The 21428-nt window shown below is 37.9% G+C and overlaps 1 protein-coding gene across 2 annotated transcripts in view; it reads right to left on the bottom strand.

Moving 5' to 3' along the window:
• The window catches only part of MDN1 (midasin AAA ATPase 1), a 197052-nt gene that overhangs the window by 120755 nt on the left and 54869 nt on the right, over positions 1 to 21428 (bottom strand). For both annotated transcript variants that reach the window (XM_037843494.1, XM_037843495.1), the window contains exons 10-15: positions 12206 to 12399; positions 11456 to 11534; positions 9117 to 9212; positions 7026 to 7138; positions 6159 to 6307; positions 5508 to 5568 (exon numbers count right to left, since the gene is read on the bottom strand). In XM_037843494.1, the coding sequence (XP_037699422.1) occupies positions 5508 to 5568; positions 6159 to 6307; positions 7026 to 7138; positions 9117 to 9212; positions 11456 to 11534; positions 12206 to 12399 (692 nt within the window). The remainder of the gene's footprint in view (positions 1 to 5507; positions 5569 to 6158; positions 6308 to 7025; positions 7139 to 9116; positions 9213 to 11455; positions 11535 to 12205; positions 12400 to 21428) is intronic.

Raw genomic sequence — 21428 nt, 5'->3', positions numbered from 1 at the left:
TAGAGATACTGAATAAAGCAGATCTGGTTAGGACTAATATAAATCAGGCCAAAGAGTAAAGGACAATATTGACTGTGTTTTAAAACTTCAAATTCAGTGTGAGACCAAGGGAAGAGATGTTTATTTGGTGCAGGATATATATTTTCTGCAGCACACTAAGTAATTAACTTGTACGGTCAATTTATTCAAACACCATAATTACATGGAACTTTGAATAGGAAATGAGATCTGGTAGGTTTGTACAGATTAGTGTGAAATACGGTACATCCCAAAGTAATTTGGACAGAAAATAAAAATATATTTTCAGGGCCCCCTGAGGAACTGGGGGAAAATGCAGCAATGCTGGATGCCCCTATCTGGGTTACTACTGGTACTCTCACCAACACCGAGGACTAACAGTGTAGTAGGCCGAGCCCTTGATCCTGGGGCTTGCCCTTATGAAGCTTGTTACTGTAACAGAGAGGCTAAGCCTACCTACAATTATGCCTAAGAGTCTCCCCCAGAGAACCTCTTTGTTGCTCAGATGTGGCCCTATCTCTCTCTCTAAGCCCACATGGTAGGTGAACTCACTGCCCTCCTCCCTACGTGGGACCTGACTCCCAGGGGTATAAATCTTCCTGGCAACATAGGACATGACCCCTGGGGATGAGCCTGGATCCAGCATTGTGGGATTGAGAAAATCTTCTTGATCAAAAGGGGGAAGAGAGATGAAACAAAATAAAGTTTCAATGGCTAAGAGATTTCAAATGGAGTTGAGAGGTCACTGTGGAGGGCAGTCTTATGCGCTATATTGATATCCCTTTTTAGGTTTTAATGTGTTAGAACAGCTAAAGGGAAATACCTGAAACCGTCAAATTGCAACCCAGTAGCCTTGATTCTTGAAGACGACTGTATAACTATGTAGCTTACATGGTGTGTGGTGTGACTATGAAAACCTTTTTGATCACATTCCCTTTATCAGTGTATGGATGGATGAATAGAAAAATGGGGACAAAAACTAAATAATAAATACAGTGGGATTGGGGGGATAGAATGATCTGGGTGTTCTTTTTTACATTTATTTTTTATTCTTATTTTCATTCTTTTTGGAGTAACGAAAATATTCAAAAATTGACTGGAGTGCTGAATTCACAACTATATAATGGTACTGTGAACAGGTGATTGCAAACCATGGATGACTGTATGGTATGTGAATATATCTTAATAAAACTGAATTTTTAAAAAATAAACCTACTATAAAATATCAGGCACCCTATCTGAGACTCTATAAAAGTTGCACTAAGTTTATTTTCTCAGAAATTTAAATCCTCCAGAGTGTTCCTATACCAGATAAGTCCCAAAACCCAGAGGCAAAAGCCTCTTCAAGAACATCAACTAGATGCAGCCCCCTTCCCAGAATGTTGACACTCCTTTTCAATATGAACAGATTAGGGTGGTCACTATCTAGACATCCCTGAAGGTCAAAAAAGTGATTAAACAAGAAGAAGGGATAACAATGGACAAGATAGAATTTAACAAAGGATTACGAATACTGAATCTTTAGATAATTTTTTTTTAGATGCTAGGATATTAGAACAGCTAGAAGGAAATAACTAAAACAGTTGAACTGTAACCCACAACTCTAACCCTAACTCTAACCCTAACCCTAACCCTATATGTTGGAACAATAATAAATATGAGCTTGGATGATGTGAGTGGGCGGAGGGGTTCTTTAGTGAATAATAAGTAGTGAAATTTGCTCTCTACTTATTAAATTGTACTTTGAAAGTTATCACTTTTCTGTATATATTTTGTATTTCACAATAACAAATGTAAAAAAAAAATATCAGGTAGTGGTAAATGCTATGAATATAAATAAAGCAGAATAAGGGAAGAGTGTATGATGGGGATGACAGTAATTTGGAGGACAGACAAGGCTTTGTTGACAACGGGACATTTGAAGGAAATGAAAATGAAGCAAGGAATGAGCTAAGCAGATATATGTGGGCAGTGGGGGTGCCACAAAGAGGAAACATCACGTATCCAGGTACAACATGGAGGACAGTGTGGCTGGAGCTCAGCAGCACAAGAAGAGGAGATTACATCAGAGATTATGTCAGTGCCAAAAATAAAGGCAGAAAAAAGACTCTGTGTTTTATTCTAAATGGATTGAGAAGTCAGTGGAGGGTTTCGAAGAAGACAGTGATGTAATGTGATTACACTTTAAAAAGATCATTCTGATTACTCAGTGGAAGAAACCACAGGGAGATACAAAAGAAAAGAGATAAGAAAGCAATGAACAGGGCCAGGCAAGAGATGATGAACTAGAATGACAACAGTGGAAGTGGTGTGAGAAAGTAAATGAAATATATGTATAATTTAAAGAAAGTTGCTGGTCTTCAAAAGAGCAGTTTAAATGGGATCCAAAGCTAACTGAGACAGCAGAGTAATAGTTAAGAACACGGGATGCTCAAGCCAGACAGCCTGGGTTCAAATCGTGGCTCCACCTTTATCTTGAACAGTTATTTAATCACCCTGTGTCTCAGCTCACTCATGTGAAAAATGAGAATAATATTATATACCACCTGGTTATTAAGAAATCCAAGTGAGTTAACACATATAAAGCATTTAAAATAGTGCCTGGAATATAATAAGCACCACAAAAGAAATCAGTTTCTTCAACAAATGGGCTTAGGAAAACTGGATATCCATATCCAAAAGAATGAAAGAGGACCCCTACCTCACACCTTATACAAAAATTAACTCAAAGTGGATTAAAGACCTCAATATAAGAGACAGTACCATAAAACTCCTAGAAGATAATATAGGGAAACACCTTCAATACCTGGTATTAGGAGGTCGCTTCTCAGACCTTACACCCAAAGCACAAGCAACAAAAGAAAAAACAGATAAATGGGAACTCAAAATTAAAAGCTTCTGTACCTCAGAGGAATCTGTCAAAAAGGTAAGGAGGCAACCAACGCAATGGGAGAAAATATTTGGAAACCATGTATGTGATAAGAGACTGATATCTTGCATATATAAAGAAATCCTACAACTCAATGACAACAGTACAAACAGCCCAATTATAAAATGGCAAAAGATATGAAAAAATATTTCTATGAAGAGGAAATACAAATGGCTAAAAAAACACATGAAAAAATGTTCACCTTCACTAGCTATTAGGTACATGCAAATCAAGACCACAATGAGATTTCATCTCACACCAACAAGAATGGCTGCCGTTAAACAAACAGGAAACTACAAATGCTGGAGAGGATGTGGAGAAACTGAAACTCTTATTAATTGCTGGTGGAACTGTATAATGGTACAGCTGCTGTGGAAGACAGCTGACCGGGTCCTCAGAAAACTAGATATCAATTTACCCTACAATCCGTCAATTGCACTTCTTGGTAAACACACAGAAGATCTGAAGACAGTGACATGAACAGATATTTGCTCACTGATGTTCACAGCAGCATTGTTCACAATTGCCAAGAGATGGAAACAAGCCAAATGTCTTTCAACAGATAAGTAGATAAACAAAATGTGGTATATACACACAATGGAATACTACGCAGCAGTAAGAAGGAATGAGGTCATGAAACATATGACAACATAGACAAACCTTGAAGACATAATACTGAGTGAAATAAGCCAGACATAAAAGGAAAGATATTGTATGCTACCACTAATGTGAACTCTGTGAAAAATGTAAACTTAAGTGTCTTATAATATAGACTATAGGGGCCCTAGAGATCGACAGAAGCTAATGAAGGGGAACAATAGTATGAATAGGTATGATAATGAGGGTGATCTTAATGGTATGGGAATAGTCAGGTATGACTATCGTTCGATAATGGGATCGTAAGTATTAGTGATGCATTAAAGGCAAACATGTTTGTAAATGGTTGTTTGAAGGTATGTAACCCACAGAGTAGCACCACAAACCTAAGTAAGTGTTAGCATGATATACTTATAAGGTATGACACTGGTACAGAGGGTTAACAACAGAGTGACATTGCAAAACTACCTATTACATATTAAAGATTATATTTAATAGGAATATCTTACCAACTCTACACTAATACTAGGGATGAATACTTAGCAGCTGATAAGAGCTCTGGGATGTTTTATGTCATAATAATTGTTTAAAGTTGAAAGTGATGGTGACTGTACAATACAGTGAAGGTAATGTAAAAAACTGACTGCATTTATCTTGGGATAGAATATAGATTAAGTAAAGTTAGGAACCCATGACTTAATATATCAAGCCCTTGACTTGAGGCTTGCTCTTGTGAAATTTAGGGTTATAAATGGGTGGCTGAGCCCTCCTACAATTATGTCCAAGAGACACCTCCAGGGAACCTCTTTTGTTGCTCAGATGTGGCCTTTCTCTTTCTAAGCCCAACCTGGCAAACAACCTCCCCCCACGAGGGACATGACTCCCAGGGGAATGAATATCCCTGGCGATGTTGGACATGACTCCCAGGAGTGAGCCTGGCCTTGGCAGCAAGGGATTGAAAATGCCTACTTGACTAAAATGGGGGAAAAAAGAAAGGTAACAAGCTGAGGTCACAGTGGCTGAGAGATCCCAAAGAAAGTGGAAAGGCTATCCTGGAGGTTTCTCTTATGCAAGCACCAGCTAGACATCCCAAATGGCCACAGTGTGCCATGCCCTTACCATAAGTAGTCACTAAATATTTAGGTCCCTACCTGAGATTCTATAAAAGATTCCCTCGCTAAGTTTTCTCTCTCAGAAACTTAAATCCACCAGAGTGCTCCTATACCAGACAAGTCCTAAAACCCAGAGGCAACAGCCTCTTTAAGATCAACAATCACATGCAGTCCCCTTCCCCATACTGTCAACACCCCCTTTATTATGAACAAGTTAAGGTGCTCAATGCCTAGATACCCCTGAAGGTGGAGAAAGAGATTAAGTGAGAGGAAGGGGTAGCAATGGACAAGATAGGATTTAACAAAGGTCTAAAATACTGAAACATTATATAATTATATACATATTTTTGGATGCTGGGGTGTTGGAATGGCTAGAAAGAGGTAAACGACATGGTGGAAATAAAGCCTATAGCATCCTTTAGGACTTCCTCTATAGCTGCTCGTTGAATTGTGCCTTGAAGGTCTTCACCTTTCTGTATATACTACACCTTTCTGTATATACAATCTAGACTTAAAAGTCTAGATTGAAGGCGTTTTTAAACTTATTCTTTATATCAACTGATAAACATAATTAGTTGATTACATGCCTGTCTGTTTTTTTTCTCCCCCTTCCAGAGTATGATCTTTGTGAGCTAGGACCTAAAGTTTTCTTCAAAATGAAAAGAAGTATCTATACACCCAGCAGCTCCTCAACAAGTTCCAGTAAATACCCCTCCTGGGGTAGAGTAGAGGTAAAAATCCTTAAACTTTTTTTTCCAAGGCACATTTCGACCTTTAAAAGACAATATTTTTCACCTCAATCAAATAAACACAAAGTAACAATTCAGAAAATAATTTACAACCACACTTACCCTCCGAGCAAGTCTGCAGTGTCACTCTGTTGATTCATATTGACAACCCTCAAACGGTGGCCTTTAGAAAAGAGGCAAAAAGAATCACTCCAAAAATTTAAAGACTTGGTAAGGATGTCGGAGCATGGGTACAGGGTAAATTTTAATAAATTTTAAAGGGCACATTTCCTTTGATCCTCCCATTTTACTTCCAGGTACCTTAACCATTCACATTTTCAAATATTTGTACAAGAAAATTCACTGCAGTATTAATTCTCTAGCATCAGGTAACTGAGGACAGAAAGATCCTTCATTGTCTATAAATTAAAACCAAATAAATATCCACAGAGCCATTAAAAGGAATAAGGCAGCCCTGTTTTGAAAGGTATCCAATTTGTAATTAAATGCAGTAACATACAGTATGATCCCATTTCTGCTCAAAACAAAAGAATCTATATGTCCATGGATTTGCAGTGCATAGATTACAAGTGATAAAGACAGTAATAATCTGTTAACAGTGGTTATTTCTGGGGAATAAGATTACATGTATAGTGATGATGCTTTTCAAATTCCCAGTATTACTTGGAATTTTTATTTTCCAAAAAGAGAAAAGGCAACCAGTGTGAAACATCTGAGGTCTGAGGGGTAGCAGTATTCCCCTCTTCGAGTTACCAGTAATGTGAGCCAAGTACTGGACAGTAGAGGTTTTGCCGGTCCCGGTCTCTCCCACCAGCAACACTGGTTCCCCTTTGCTGACACACACAGCGAGCTGTTCAATAAGAACAGAGGATGGCCTTGTGGCAGCAAAAGTGAGCTTCTCCCTGGGAAATGAACAAAGCAGTTAAAAACCAGACCCTAAGCTTTTCTTGGTGCCACTGTGGGGAACCAGATTTTCCGGGTTTGACAAACAAAAATGAGAAGACAGCTCAAAATGACAGATGTCATTACAACATGCAAAGAATTCATTCATTCTGCAAACAGGTGGTATTTATGCACCTGGTATTGTACGAGGTTCTGGAGAGGTAAAACACTAATAAGACATTATCCTCACTACCTCTGTCATCTTGGTCAAATTTCCTAACCTCTTTAAGCCTCCATTTCCTCAACTGTAAAATGTGAATAATACTACCCAGTTCACAGAATTATGATAATCTCTACATGAGAAAACATATGCAAAGCACTTGGCACAATACTAAGCAGATATTATTTAAGCATACAGTATTTAAAGAATGTTCCAGATCTCAGACTCAAATAATGTCTACCTTCAAGGAATTTATAGACTAATGTTAGAACATAGCCTGACTTCCAACTGAGGTTTACTTAACTAATTACACTAGAGTAAGTAAAAACCAAGGATTCATCTTTGCTAGTCCCAAGACACTAATGGCTCTCACCACCTCCAGTTTCACAGAGTGTGCAGTACGCTTTGGGAAAGCCCTACTCCTCACTATGCAGCACAGGGGAGAGGCCATCGTTCAGACATCTGAAGGGTAAGGGACTAGACTAGATGTTGTATCAAGTTCCCAAAGTCCTACTTACCTCTGTATGTGGACAGCCTCACTCTGTTTCCGTAGAAGCCGCACCCGACCCACTTGCACATCTATCTCATTGATCACAATTTCTGGTTTATAAAGTTGACAGAAGAACTCAGCCTGTGAGAGGAGAAAGATTTTACCTAATTCTGCATACTCGTCAAGCATTTCCTCATCCATGGTGGCTTACTGTGCCCACCTAATTATCCCTCTACGAAGAAGCATCCTCTGCTTCCAAGATCAACCAGGTAGCTTTTAGTTTATTTTCCTTTTCCAAATCTCTATTGGGTTTTTTTAAAAACTGATTCTGAATGTTTCCCTGAAATGGTACTTCTTCCTCCCAAATAAGTCTCTGCCTCTGTATGAAGACAGTGACATATCCCAATGGAGAGAATGAAAAGAAAGCTCTACTCCTAAAAGATCTGAAGAAAAAGCAATTTTTGCTTCAGCTATGCTTTCCTCTGCTTTAAATTTAAAATATAATGCAAGAAAGAACAACTTGAATGGTATAGCAGATGCACATGGTATATCTGACTATGGCCACAGCAGAAAGGGAAGCTGTGACAGACACTGCTAGATATCTACCCAATAGCCATTCTTCTCGTTTGTGTCACTATCTGAAAGAACCCAGATTTTGTTCAGGGTGAGAGTAAAAGGCAAATGTGCTAAGGGAAGGTGAGCCTGTCCCCAACCAAAGGGGATAAATGTTGATCAATCGAAGTCAGTCGTGGTGGTTTCAATCCACTTGCCTACTAAAAATCAATATATTAATTAAGACACTTTTAGTAAGGTGTTGTTACCTGTAGCCAAAGTCATCCCAGCTGTTTTAGAAGCCTAAGGAACATCTCTATTATTATAGTTCCTGACATAAGGCTTTATAAAAGGGCCATCATTCATGAGGGAATGCCAGATATCTGCCTCAAGTGGGCCCGAGACATTTCTCCAGGCACTGACACCATCACTGAAAGGTTCTCTCCTTCAAAAACACATATTTTGATATAACAAGAATGACAAAAAAATTAACATATTGGCAGTGAACTTAGGAAATGAGCATACAGCTTCATCAGTACCATTCATTTCAGCTTTTCTGACATTTCAAGATTTTAATAACAAAAAGACAGAACAAATCTGTGCAAAAACTACAGAAAAAATTTCACTACAACACAGTCCCAGTACTTAGTCTACAACCTACAGAATAAAATTCTTACTAAAACACTGGAGAATAAGGGACGTACATGACAGATGACATGAGGATGCTCACTTTAGGAATGTGGAGCACATGGTGAATGTGCCGGTTTGGATATATTAAGTCCCCCCAAAAGCCATGTTTTAATACAATCTTGTGAGATATTTGGATTAGGTTGTTTCCATCAAATGTGACTCACCCAACTGAAGGTGATACTTTTGATTAGATTATTTCCATGGAGGTATGGCCCTGCCCATTTAGTGTGGGTCTTGATTAGTTTACTGGAGTCCTTTAGAAAGAGCAGACCTAGACACTGGCTGACGCTTTGAAATGCTGACCCAGAGTTTGCTCCAGAGAAGCTAAGAAAGGACAAAATGCCCCAAAAGCAACTCAGAGAGACTTTTGGAGAGATACTTGGGAGCTGACAGAGATGTTCAGAGATGCTTGGAGATGTGAACAGAAGGAAGTTTGGAGATGCTAAGCTAAGGACCCATAGGAGCTGTGACAGAGGAGCTGAAACACAACCCAGGACGAAAAGACGGCAGTCACGTGCCTTCCCAGCTGACAGCCACTGGTCATTCTTCAGTGAAGGGACCCCATTGTTGATTGATGCCTAGTTTGGATACTTTTATGGCCTTAGGACTGTAGCTTTGTAACCAAATAAACTCCCTTTATAAAAGCGAATACATTTCCGGTATTTTGCATAATGGCAGCATTAGCAAACTGGAACAGTGAACTATACAACCAGGGGGATGTCGGGAGTTTTATGTCATGAGAGTCGGCAGCAATGAAACCAACTTTTATAGAAGAGACAGCAATGCAAAAGCTGTTGCAGATAAGGACCAGAGACCAGCAAGCAAGCTAAATATCCCAACCTCCTTTCAAGATGGATTTAGAAATACTACCACATACCTTTTTCTTGGAAATGTTCAATTTGCTTCCAATGATTTCTGCCATTTTCAGTTTGCTTGTTTGCTTAGAAAGCATTGCTGTGAAACAGTCCAGAGCCTATTAAAATAAGCAAGGTAAATACTGACTGAATTTAAAAATAATACATTCATCATACAGCATCATTATCCTGGCTTCAGAGGGAGGGTCATCAGATCTAGCAGGAGCACTTCTTCAGGACTGACGGGAGTGCAAATAAGGTACCAACCCTGGACTCAAGGACCTGACCGTAAAATACAAACATGATATAAATAAATGTGATTGCTTTACTATGAAACTACTGTTTAAATTATTTAAAAACAAACAAACAAAAATACTCATTTTGTAAATCCTAAAAAATTAGGCAGGCACAAAAGAGCAATTAATGTTAATAATTAGGTAAATGGTTCATGGGGAACTGACTCTCATTTAGTGCCAAAGTAACACCAGAAGATTACTTTCTAACTGCAAGGGAAAACACTCAGTGTGCAATAGAGGGAGCACACTCACACTATCATTACCTGAATCCTGGAATCAATCTTAGGGAATACTGGCAGGCCAAGCAAATATGTTTCTTCTAATGGAATGCAAAATAAAGTATGCAACACCACCGAAAATGCATTCTACCTAAAAAAGCTGAATTTGAATCCACCAAGCCTTTAATTAAACTTCCATTTAGAGGGAATACAAAGGATAAAACAACAAGATAAAGGACACTATGACAAAGCAAACAGATAAAACCAGAAGGCAGAACACTGTGCAGGAGAATTAGCTTGACTTCTTCCACAAAGGGACTCAGAGTAAGAACCTTAAACCTACACACTTACAAAAAAAAAAAGTTCAAGAAGGACATACACTAAGGTGTTGTCAGTGCTAAGTAATCTCTGGATGGGATATTTTTAATCACTCATTACACTTTTCTGCATTTTCCCATTTCCTTTAATATACATTAATAAAAGTTTATTTCATAAATAAATAAAGCTGATTTGAGAGGTAATTAGGTTCCAAATGTATAATCAGGGATCAGCAAAGGCTAAAATTTTTAAGCACTCAAATGGAACTAAGATCTCATGGAAGAGTTAAGAAATGACCTGGGTGGTAGAGGATGTACAGAATTTAAACAGTCAGAAATGAGTGAGACGCATTTGACGAGGTAGGAAAATGTATAAGCACGGCAGGGCAGGAAATGTATGGCCCTACGAGATTTTTCCAGGAACACAGAGGAAAAGTATGAAACTAACAGCAGATAAAGCTCACAACTCCGTGAATATACTAAAAACCTCTGAATTTTACACTTAAAAAGAGTGAATTTTATAGTATGTGAATTATCTCAATAGAGCAGTTATAAATAAAAAAATATATACACATAAACACAGAGACAGACAAACACAGACAGTGACATCCAGAAATAGAGTAAGGAGGATAAGAAGAATTCTACCAACATCTCAATTTTCTTGTACAAAACAAGCTTATCTGGAAAAGAGATGAGGAAAATAGAAGAATGGGAAGGAGAGTTCATTAGTTTGTGAGGATACAGAACTGCCAACATAGCACTTCAGGGTTCAACTCAGCTTAAATATATACTCCAAATGAGGTTTCTTTCTACTCACAGTGACTTGATTAAACACAAAGAGATACTGCACACCAAAATGGGTCACCGTTCTCTCCTCAATCCCGGCTGACAGAAAGCAGAAAGCTTCACAATCAAAAGTGGTCAATGTTTCCTAATTCTTGACCATAGATCTTCAGGAAATACCACTTTTACTCTTAAGCAGGCATAATACATCTCTCTCTCTCTTCTTGTGGAATACAGCAGAGCCATAATTCAATATGGGCTTCCCTCCCATGCAACACATTTTTTTCGTGCTTTATGACTCCCACTTAAATTTCTACAGACTAAAGATAAAAGCCCTGCTGAGACAAGTAGAGGGATCATATACAAACTTATCAAATAGACTAAGAAATTATATGTAATACTAAACATCCTGGAAACACTTTATATTTTACAAAACCACTGTATTTTCAATTGGGAGTTTTTCTTTTCATTATACTTTTAATTTCAGTGCCTTTGTTTTACTCTATCTCAAACCATATATCTCTTGAAATAAGTACTAGTTTGTTTCAGATACCACAAAATGCTTATCTTACCCCCAATTAGTTTAAGGCTAATTACTTTAAGGCAAGATTAGCTCAATTTTAACTAGCTAAACATGTTAAACAGTACTTACGCGAAAGAAAAATGCTGACAGCAATCAAGAGACAGAAGGAATAGAAGCCTGAGACAGATAAATGAAAGGAAAAATTAACAATGGAAATGATCTTACCTCTTGAAAAATAGTTAATGATGCTGATGAAGAACTGTCAAAGGTATGGGCAATCCTATTACACCAATTTAGTAGGTCCCTTAAAAAAAAGCAAAGAAATAAAAGACCAGAGGTTAAAGACATCAGGGACCTCAGGCAGTTTATTTATTCAATTTCACCTATTTAAGTCTGGGTGCACCAAACAACTACCAAGTCTCTCCTTTTTTCTGGCAATGTGAGGACAGAAAAGGTCAGGGGAAAGATTAAGTGAGTGGTCCCAACCCCTCCCCCTGCCCCTACCAGGAAGTGACCTATCACTCATTTCTCCCCCATCTATGGCAGACAAGGGGCAACTAACTCTCAGAGCAAATTGAAACAAGTCTCCCATTTGTGATTCTCATTTCTCAAAGGGCAAGTCAACCATAAAAACTGGACAGCAAAGGCTCAGAACTCACAGAACACAGCAAAATCCAAGGATTATTTAAGACCCAAGTATCAGAAAAGGACATCCAGTGTCCCATGAGAGAACTATGTCAGTAACTATTCTCAAGTTTGTCTTTAAACGTTATTTTTTTAAAGCTAAAATAACATTACCTTTATCAACACTTCCCTATCAGCAACTATAGATCTGAAAAAGGGAGAGAATGTTTTCCTCTAACATGAAGCAGCCCAGAAATCAAACTTCAAAGCCCAACATCTCATAACCATTTAGTTCTACCAGATATGAACTTCTAAGGAGGCAGTTTTAAAAATATGAATTCAAAAAAGTACCTTAGAGACAGCTCTCTTCCCTCAAGGCTCAGTCTTCTGCTTTCTCTTCTAGCTTCTGAAACTTTTTCAGGTGACTGTTCACATCCAATACAACTATCATTCTGAGAGTGATGTTTCTCGCCAGTAAGCTGGATATAAATGTCAAGCAGGTGATCAGCTGCTGTCAACAGACTGGGATATCTGCTTTGAAGAACCTGACAGAGAGGAAAAAGCAGAGAAAACTTAGCAACAGATCCAGTGAATTATAAAAACATACCTGAATGGCTGTTGACAGCAGTCAACTAAAATATGGATTTCACAATGGAATCTATCACCCCATTCCAATCTCAAAATATCATAACTTTTTTTCCTACCCAGAAGTCCCTTATCTGGCAATCTTACCAATCTATAAGACAGTGCAGGGTGTAACACAGATGTCAGATGGGAAAAGGGCTCCAAGCAATTGAACCACATGTATCAAAGTCCAGTGAATTTATTCACTGATACATTCTTCAAACACTATTTACTCTTATTTCCTGCACAATTGCAGTAAGATGCAATATGCACTTTCCAAGCCAAAAGCAAATTGTAAGCAGTTAATGCGACGAGGAAAAATAAGTTTCTAAAAGCATGGCACAATGAATACAGCATTTGAGAACTATTAATAAAAAGAAATTGACTTTTAAAAAGCAGAAAAGAGAACTTAAAACGCACAAAGATCTAGTCCTACTCATTTCAATGGCTGTTGAGACACACTGCAGTATTGCATTGTTATGATACTCAGTGTTAATAATATTGACCCCAAGACTTTATGATAAGGATTTGTTCAGTCAAGACTACTTAAGAAGCCAGGGAAATAGAATGTATATATTAGAAATTTTATGACACAGTACATTTAAATTAGCTTGGAAAAAAAGTATATTATGGTGTCAATTTTGTATATATAATATCCATATACTTTGGATATGTACTGTCCACATATTTACAGAACTAAAACCTTAACAGTGTCATCTCAAGTGGTAGATTTTATAGAAGATTTTATTTCTTCATATGTTTTTTACTGAAGAATATTACAGCAAATATTGTAACACATATATTTCATATGTATTGAGAAAATAGGTAAGGACATTGAAGAACAGGATAATAAAATCCAAATTCCATTTAATGGAAACAAACACAAACCTTTCAAACACAGAATATGCATTTTTTTGTATGCTGGGGACATTTACAATATTGGTCATATATTTAGGCATAAAGAAAGCTCACAAGTTTATTTTAAGTCAGATTTACTGAGGTATAATTTATCCCAGAAGATTTGCTGTTTTTTTGGTACAGAGGCCTATGAGTTCTAAAAATGCACAGATACGTATCCATCACCACAAACAAGATATAAAATATTGCCATCACCCCCAAACAAAAGGTTCTCTCATGCCCCTTCTATAATCAAGCCCTTCCCCTGACACACACACCAACCCCTGGCAATCATGAATCTGATTTCCATCCCTATGATTCTGTCTATCAAGAATGTCTCATAAATGGAATCATATAGTATGAAGTCCATAGTTTGGTTTCATTCACTTAGCACAGCGTTTCTGAGATCCAACCAGATGTTTCTGCATAACTCATTATTTTACTGCTGAGTAGAAATTCCATGATATGAGCATGTATTATGTCTATGATCAGGAAAAAAAAGAGAGAGAGAGCTGTTTTTACTTGGGAAAAAACTCTGTCAAATGTAACAGTTTAGTAAAGCCTCAGCTATCTGAAAACAACGCTCTGAATGGTGAAGAATTTTAGTTACTGACCAAGCAGTCACTTTTTACCCTGTCAAAAATTAAATGCAATATCACTTAATTAAATAATTTAGCATGAAATGGCTCTATTACCAACTTATGTACATTTTACAGATTCATTCCTTTAATAAGGATTTATTAAGAATCTATTTTGGACGAACCAATGGGAAATAATCGAGCACATCAATATACACACTGTGGGAATCCCAGAGGAGAATGAAGAAAGGGGCAGAAAGAATATTCAAATAAATAATGGCTGCAAACTTCCCAAATTTAACAAAAGATATGAATATTCACATCTAAGACACTCAGCCAACTCCAAACAAGATAATCCCAAACAGACTGACATGGTAACATTTTATAACCACATCACTGAATGCCAAAGTTAAAGAGAGAATTCTGAAAGCCACAGAGAGAAGTAACAGATCACGTACAATGTCACACTTTGTTGATTTTGAGTTCACTTGTTGATAACCATGTAGCTAACATGTGTTACCATGTAATTGTAAAAACCTTGTGGCTCATACTCCCTTTATCCAGTGTATGGAGAGATGAGCAGAAAAATGGAGACAAAAACTAAAGTAAAAATAGGATGGGATGGGGGGGATGGAATGCTTTGGTGGTCTTTTTTTACTTTTATTTTTATTCTTACTTTTATTCTTTTTGGAGTAAGGAAAATGTTCAAAAATTGACTGGGATGATGAATGCACAATTCTATGATAGTACTGTGAACAGCTGATTGTACACTGTGGATGACTGTATGGTATGTGAATATATCAATAGAACTGACTTAAAAATAAAAAAATAAAAAGTCTGGGTATTCAATGCACCCCAGGGTATTTTGGGCCGAAAATAAACAAGTATTTACAAAGTTTCCTTAAGGGACTAGGGAAAAATATGGAAATATTAAACTTCCTCACCTGGGAAATTCCTGATATTCTCGCAAGCATTATGGAATCCCAAGTTAATAATTCAAGCTCTCAATCTTGGGGCTTGCCTTATGAAACTTATTCCTGCAGAGGAGAAGCTAAATGTACCTATAATTATGTCTGAGTCACCCCCAGAGAACTTTTTTTGCTCAGATGTGGCCTTTTTCTCTAAGCTAACTCGGCAATTAAATTCACTACCCTCCCCGCTATGTGGGACATGAGGGGTGTAAGTCTCCCTGGCAACATGGGTCATGACTCCCAGGGATGAACCTGGCCCTGGCATTGTGGAACTGAGGAAGCCTTTTTGACCAAAAGGGGAGAAAGAAATGAAACAAAATAAAGTTTCAGTGGGTTGAGGTTTCAAAGACTCAAGATGTCATTCTAGAGGTTATTCTTATGCAATATACATATATTTCTTTTTAGGTTCCAATGTATTAGAATGCTAGAAGGAAATACCTGACTCTGTTGAACTGTAATCCAGTAGACTTGATTCTTGATGATAACTGAATAACTATATAGCTTTTACCGTGTGACTGTGAAAACCTTGTGACTGACATTCCCTTTAACCAGTGTACAGGCAGATAAGTAATAAAATAATGACAAAAGATATAAATAATAGGGGGAGATAAGGGATATAGGATGGTTTTGGTGTTCTTTTTATTTTTTTCTTTATTTTGGAGTAATGAAAATGTTCTGAAATTGATTTTGGCGATGAATGCACAACTATATGATGATACAGTGAGCCACTGATTGTATATTTTGAACAAATTATGTTATGTGAATATATCTCAATAAAATTTCATTTAAAAAAAAAAAAGATTAAGTGCTGATTCCTCATTGGAAACCATGAAGGCAGTAGGACAACATATTTAAAGTGCTGACAGCAAAAAAACTGCCAACCAAGAATTCTGTATCTGGCAAAACTGTCTTTTTAAAATGAGAGAGAGATTAAGACATTCCCTGCTAAACAAAAGTTGAGGGAGTTCATCACCACTAGACAGGCCTAGAACAGATGCTAAAGAGAATTCTGCAGGTTGAAAGAAAAGGATTATAAATTAATAGCTTGAAGCTGCATGAAGATATAAAGATCACTGGTAAGGTAATGACAGGTAAATATAAATGCCCACACTATTGTATTTTTGGTTTGTAACTCCACTTTTTACTTCCTACAGGTTCTAAAAGGCAAGTATATAACATGTAATGAAAAATTAATGGTTTTGGAATCATAATGTATAAATAAGTAATTTGTGACAAGAAACGACATAAAAGTAGGGGAACAGAGGGGTACAGGAACATAGTTTATGTATGCTGTTGAAGATGGGATCAAAGCAAATGAGATTTTTTAAGATTCAGGATGTTAAAAAGCCCCATGGTAACTACAAAGAAAGTATCAGAGAACATGCAAGCTCATAGAGAGGAAATTAAGAATACAAGTTGCCAGGGGCAGGGCAAAGGAACAGGGAGTTAATGCAAAATGGGTGTAGGGTTTCTGTTTGGAGAGAATGAAAAGTTTCAGTAACGGAAGGTGGCAAGGGTACCACAACACAGTGATGGTGATTAATCCCACTGAATAGTATATTTAGGAGTGGTCTATATGGGAAAGTTTATGTTACATGTGTTTTCACAATTAACAAAAGAAAGAAAAAAGAAAAGGCAACTAAAGAGACAATGACAATTAAATGCAAGATGTGATCCTGGGTGGGATCTAGCAAGGGAGAGAAAGGACATTTTGGGAACATGAAAAAAATTATAGACTACAAGCTTTGTATCAATGTTAAATTTCTTGATACATAAGTGAGTACCCTTGTTCTCAGAAAAGGTACACGGCAGTATTAAGGGTTGAAGGAGCATGATGTATACTCAAATGTTCAGAAAATGTATTGATCAATAGAACAAACAGACAAACAGGCAGAATGGATAGACAGATGGACTGCCAGACAGACAAACAGAATGATATAGCAAATGTGGCAAAATGTTCAAATTGTTGGATCTGGGGGAACATGGGTATGTTGGAGCTCTCGGTATGGGGTTTGTATTATTTTTGTAACTGTCCTGTAAGTTTGAAAGTACTTCAAAATTAAAAGTTTAAAATTAAAAAAAAAAAAAGAACTTATAAATCAGGCACTGTGGTGGCAATGGGGAAACAAAGATAAATAATGACTGTGGTTTAATAGTATAAATAGAAGAATGTTCTTCCATGAATTAGAACAAATTTGTCACTATTACAAGGTGTTAATAATAGAGTGGTATATAGGAAAAAATACAACTACCGCAAACTATGAACTAGAGTTAACAGTAATACTGTAATATCTTTCATCAACTGTAATAAAGGTACCACATCAATGCTAAGTGTCAATAATGGGGGGGGAATAAGGGGTATGGGATTTTTCTTTTTGGAGTAATGAAAGTTTTCTCAAATTGTCTATGGTGGTGAATGCACAACTCTGTGATTATATGAAGAGCCACTGACTGTATATTTTGGATGGATTGTATGGTGTGTGGATAAAACTACTATAAAAATAAAAAGATAAATAATGGAGCCCACCCTCAAGATGCTCAGGCTGGTGGGAGAAGCTGTATACAGGCAAATCAAGTCTTCCATGGAGCTAAGAGCGCTGCAACAGAAACGCAGCACAAAGAACAACATGGAGAGAACAAGGAAGGTTTTCCCAGAACAGATGTGCCTGTCAGATTTCACCAGCAGCTGGGAGCAGGCACTGCCTGCACAGGAAGCAGGCTGTTTAAAAGGCACAGATGACACGGCACATTCAAGGCGCATGGGGAAGACAAGATTTGAGAAACTGCCATGGGTGAGTTTCTGGCACTTATTAGGTCTGGCACTATTTAACCAATTTTTTAAGTGCAGTTTGATATTTCAACAAGAAGTCAAAGACATACTTTAAGCATAAGACAATTGGGATTGTCAACAACATAAATACAGTTCCTTGTGTTCCTCATGAGTTTAGCATGGGACATGCTTTGTTTCCTAAATAATATGCACAAAGGCTTTATCCACTGGGCATTTATTCAGGATACTCGTGCTAAGATTTATTAGTACATACAGAAGCTAAGGAACAAGTGAACTTCTCAAAATCAACAAAGTATGACATATGTGGCCTAAGCGAGGGGATGAGTAGTCTCATTGCACTTCTTATGAGCAAAATGACTCACCAATGCTCATGTCAAGAATGAAAAGATGACCCTCAGCTTTTACAAAATACAGTAAGAGTCACTCACTAAGTTTATTCATCAGAAACTTAGATCCTTCAAAGAGCTCCTATGCCAGCTAAGTCCCAAAACTCAGAGGAAATTGCCTCTTCAAGAACATCAACTAGATGTGTCCCCTTTACTTATAAAGTTGACACCCCTTTTCAACATGAACCGGTTAGGGTGGTCACTTCCTAGACATCCCTGAAGATCAGGAAAGTGATTAAACCAGAGGAAGGGGTAGCAACAGACAAGATGGAATTTAACAAAGGATTATGAATACTGAATATTTATATAACTTTCTTTTTCTTAGTTGTTAGGGTATTAGAATAGTTAGGAGGAAAGAATTGAAATGGTGGAACTGTAACCCATAGCATCCTTTGAAATCTGTTCTATAGCTACTTCTTAAATGGTAACTTGAAAGCAATACCTTTTTGTATGTATGTTATATTTCACAATAAGGAAATAGCTGAAACTATGGTACTATAACTCATAATAACTTTGGAAATTTCCTATATATCTACTTGTTAAATCATACTTTGAAGGATATTATCTTTTTGTATGTATGTTATATTTCATAATAAGGAAATAACTGAAACTGTAGCATTTTAACCTATAATATTCTTTGAAATTTGTTCTCTACCTACTTTTAAAATTGTACTTGGAAAGTTGTCACTTTTATGTATATATGTTATATTCTACAATTTTAAAAAAATGAAGGAGAATAAAAAAGGAGGAAGGGGTAGCAACAGACAAGATAGGATTTAACAAAGGATTACAAATACTGAAACTTTATATAAATATATATATATATTAGATGCTAGGGTATTAGAATAGCTAGAAGGAAATAACTGAAATGGTGTAACTGTAACCTATAACATTCTTTGAAATTTGCTCTCTAACTACTTGTTAAATCGTACTTTGAAAGTTATCACTGTTAGGTATATATGTTAAAAGTTCAAAAAAAAAGATACATTAAAAAAAATACAATAAGAAAGGAGTAGCTGTTAGATGTTCTTCATCCTCTCAATCCTCAGTAAATCATACCTAAATGTGAACGTCAGTCTTCTCCTTAAAAAATTGACTGGTAATTTAAGTCTAAACACAAAACATTTAAATGTCTACAACTGCAAAATAAAGAGCTGCAATATGACAGAACAATTCAACCAACATTTACTAAGTGCCAGGCACTGAGTGGATGCTGTGGATACAAAGATGAATAAGCTACTAGAGGAGCTTAGTTAGAGGGCAGCAAAGTGAAGGAAAAAATGACCTGTTAAACTCAGAAATAAACAACCGCAATACAAATTGAGATAATAAATTCCCAACTGCAATACAGGTTGTAGTTATAAAATCACACAGAGAAGGAAAGGCTTCTGAGAGGTTACATGATCAACATCTTTCCATTAATATAGTCAGCTAGATATCCTAAAAGTTCCTCCTGCTAATAAACATCGAAAATTGCTGGAAAAAGTATTTAAACATGAAAATGGTCAAGGACCAAACAAAACAGAACCTAAAAAATTAAAAAGAGAAAAGTTGTTCTGAGGCGGGGCAAGATGGCAGACTGGTGAGCTGTATGTTTTAGTTACTCCTCCAGGAAAGTAGGTAGAAAGCCAGGAACTGCGTGGACTGGACACCACAGAGCAATCTGACTTTGGGCATACTTCATACAACACTCATGAAAACGTGGAACTGCTGAGATCAGCGAAATCTGTAAGTTTTTGCGGCCAGGGGACCCGCGCCCCTACCTGCCAGGCTCAGTCCCGGGGGAGGAGGGGCTGTCAGCTCCGGGAAGGAGAAGGGAGAACTGCAGTGGCTGCTCTTATCGGAAACTCATTCTACTGATACAGACTCCAACCATAGATAGACTGAGACCAGACACCAGAGAATCTGAGAGCAGCCAGCCCAGCAGAAAGGAGACAGGCATAGAAAAAAAACAACACGAAAAACTCCAAAATAAAAGTGGAGGATTTTTGGAGTTCTGGTGAACATAGAAAGGGGAAGGGCCCTGAGGCGCATATGCAAATCCCAAAGAAAAGCTGATCTCTCTGCCCTGTGGACCTTTCCTTAATGGCCCTGGTTGCTTTGTCTCTTAGCATTTCAATAACCCATTAGATCTCCAAGGGGGGCCCGTTTTTTTTTTTGTTTTTTGTTTTTTGTTTTTTTTTTTAATCCTTTTTTCTTTTTCTAAAACAAGTACTCTAAGAAGCCCAATACAGAAAGCTTCAAAGACTTACTATTTGGGCAGGTCAAGTCAAGAGCAGAACAAGGAGAGCTCTGAGACAAAACGCAATAATCCAGGGGCTGAGAAAATTCACTAAACACCACAACTTCCCAAGAAAAGGGGGGTGTCCGCCCACAGCCATCATCCTGGTGGACAGGAAACACTCCTGCCCATCGCCACCCCCATAGCCCAGAACTGCCCCAGACAACCCAGTGTGACGGAAGTGCTTCAAATAACAGGCACACACCACAAAACTGGGTGTGGACATTAGCCTTCCCTGCAACCTCAGCTGATAGTCCCAGAGTTGGGAAGGTAGAGCAGTGTGAATTAACAAAGCCCCATTCAGCCATCATTTCAGCAGACTGGGAGCCTCCCTACACAGCCCAGCAGCCCAGAACTGCCCTGGGGGGACGGCACTCACCTGTGACATAGCACAGTCATCCATCAACAGAGGACCCGGGGTGCACGGCCTGGAAGAGGGGCCCACTTGCAAGTCTCAGGAGCCATACGCCAATACCAAGGACTTGAGGGTCAGTGGCAGAGGCAAACTGTGGCAGGACTGAACTGAAGGATTAGACTATTGCAGCAGCTTTAAAACTCTAGGATCACCAGGGAGATTTGATTGTTAGAGCCACCCCCCCCCCCTCCCTGACTGCCCAGAAACACGCCCCATATACAGGGCAGGCAACACCAACTACACACGCAAGCTTGGTACACCAATTGGGCCCCACAAGACTCACTCCCCCACTCACCAAAAAGGCTAAGCAGGGGAGAACTGGCTTGTGGAGAACAAGTGGCTCATGGACGCCACCTGCTGGTTAGTTAGAGAAAGTGTACTCCACGAAGCTGTAGATCTGATAAATTAGAGATAAGGACTTCAATTGGTCTACAAATCCTAAAAGAACCCTATCAAGTTCAACAAATGCCACGAGGCCAAAAACAACAGAAAATTATAAAGCATATGAAAAAACCAGACGATATGGATAACCCAAGCCCAAGCACCCAAACCAAAAGACCAGAAGAGACACAGCACCTAGAGCAGCTACTCAAAGAACTAAAGATGAACAATGAGACCATAGTACGGGAGA

This window comes from Choloepus didactylus, chromosome 7, assembly GCF_015220235.1.
Source record: "Choloepus didactylus isolate mChoDid1 chromosome 7, mChoDid1.pri, whole genome shotgun sequence".
NCBI classification, from domain to species: domain Eukaryota; kingdom Metazoa; phylum Chordata; class Mammalia; order Pilosa; family Megalonychidae; genus Choloepus; species Choloepus didactylus.
Note: the sequence above shows the minus strand (reverse complement) of the source record. Positions and strands in the feature narration are given on the sequence as shown.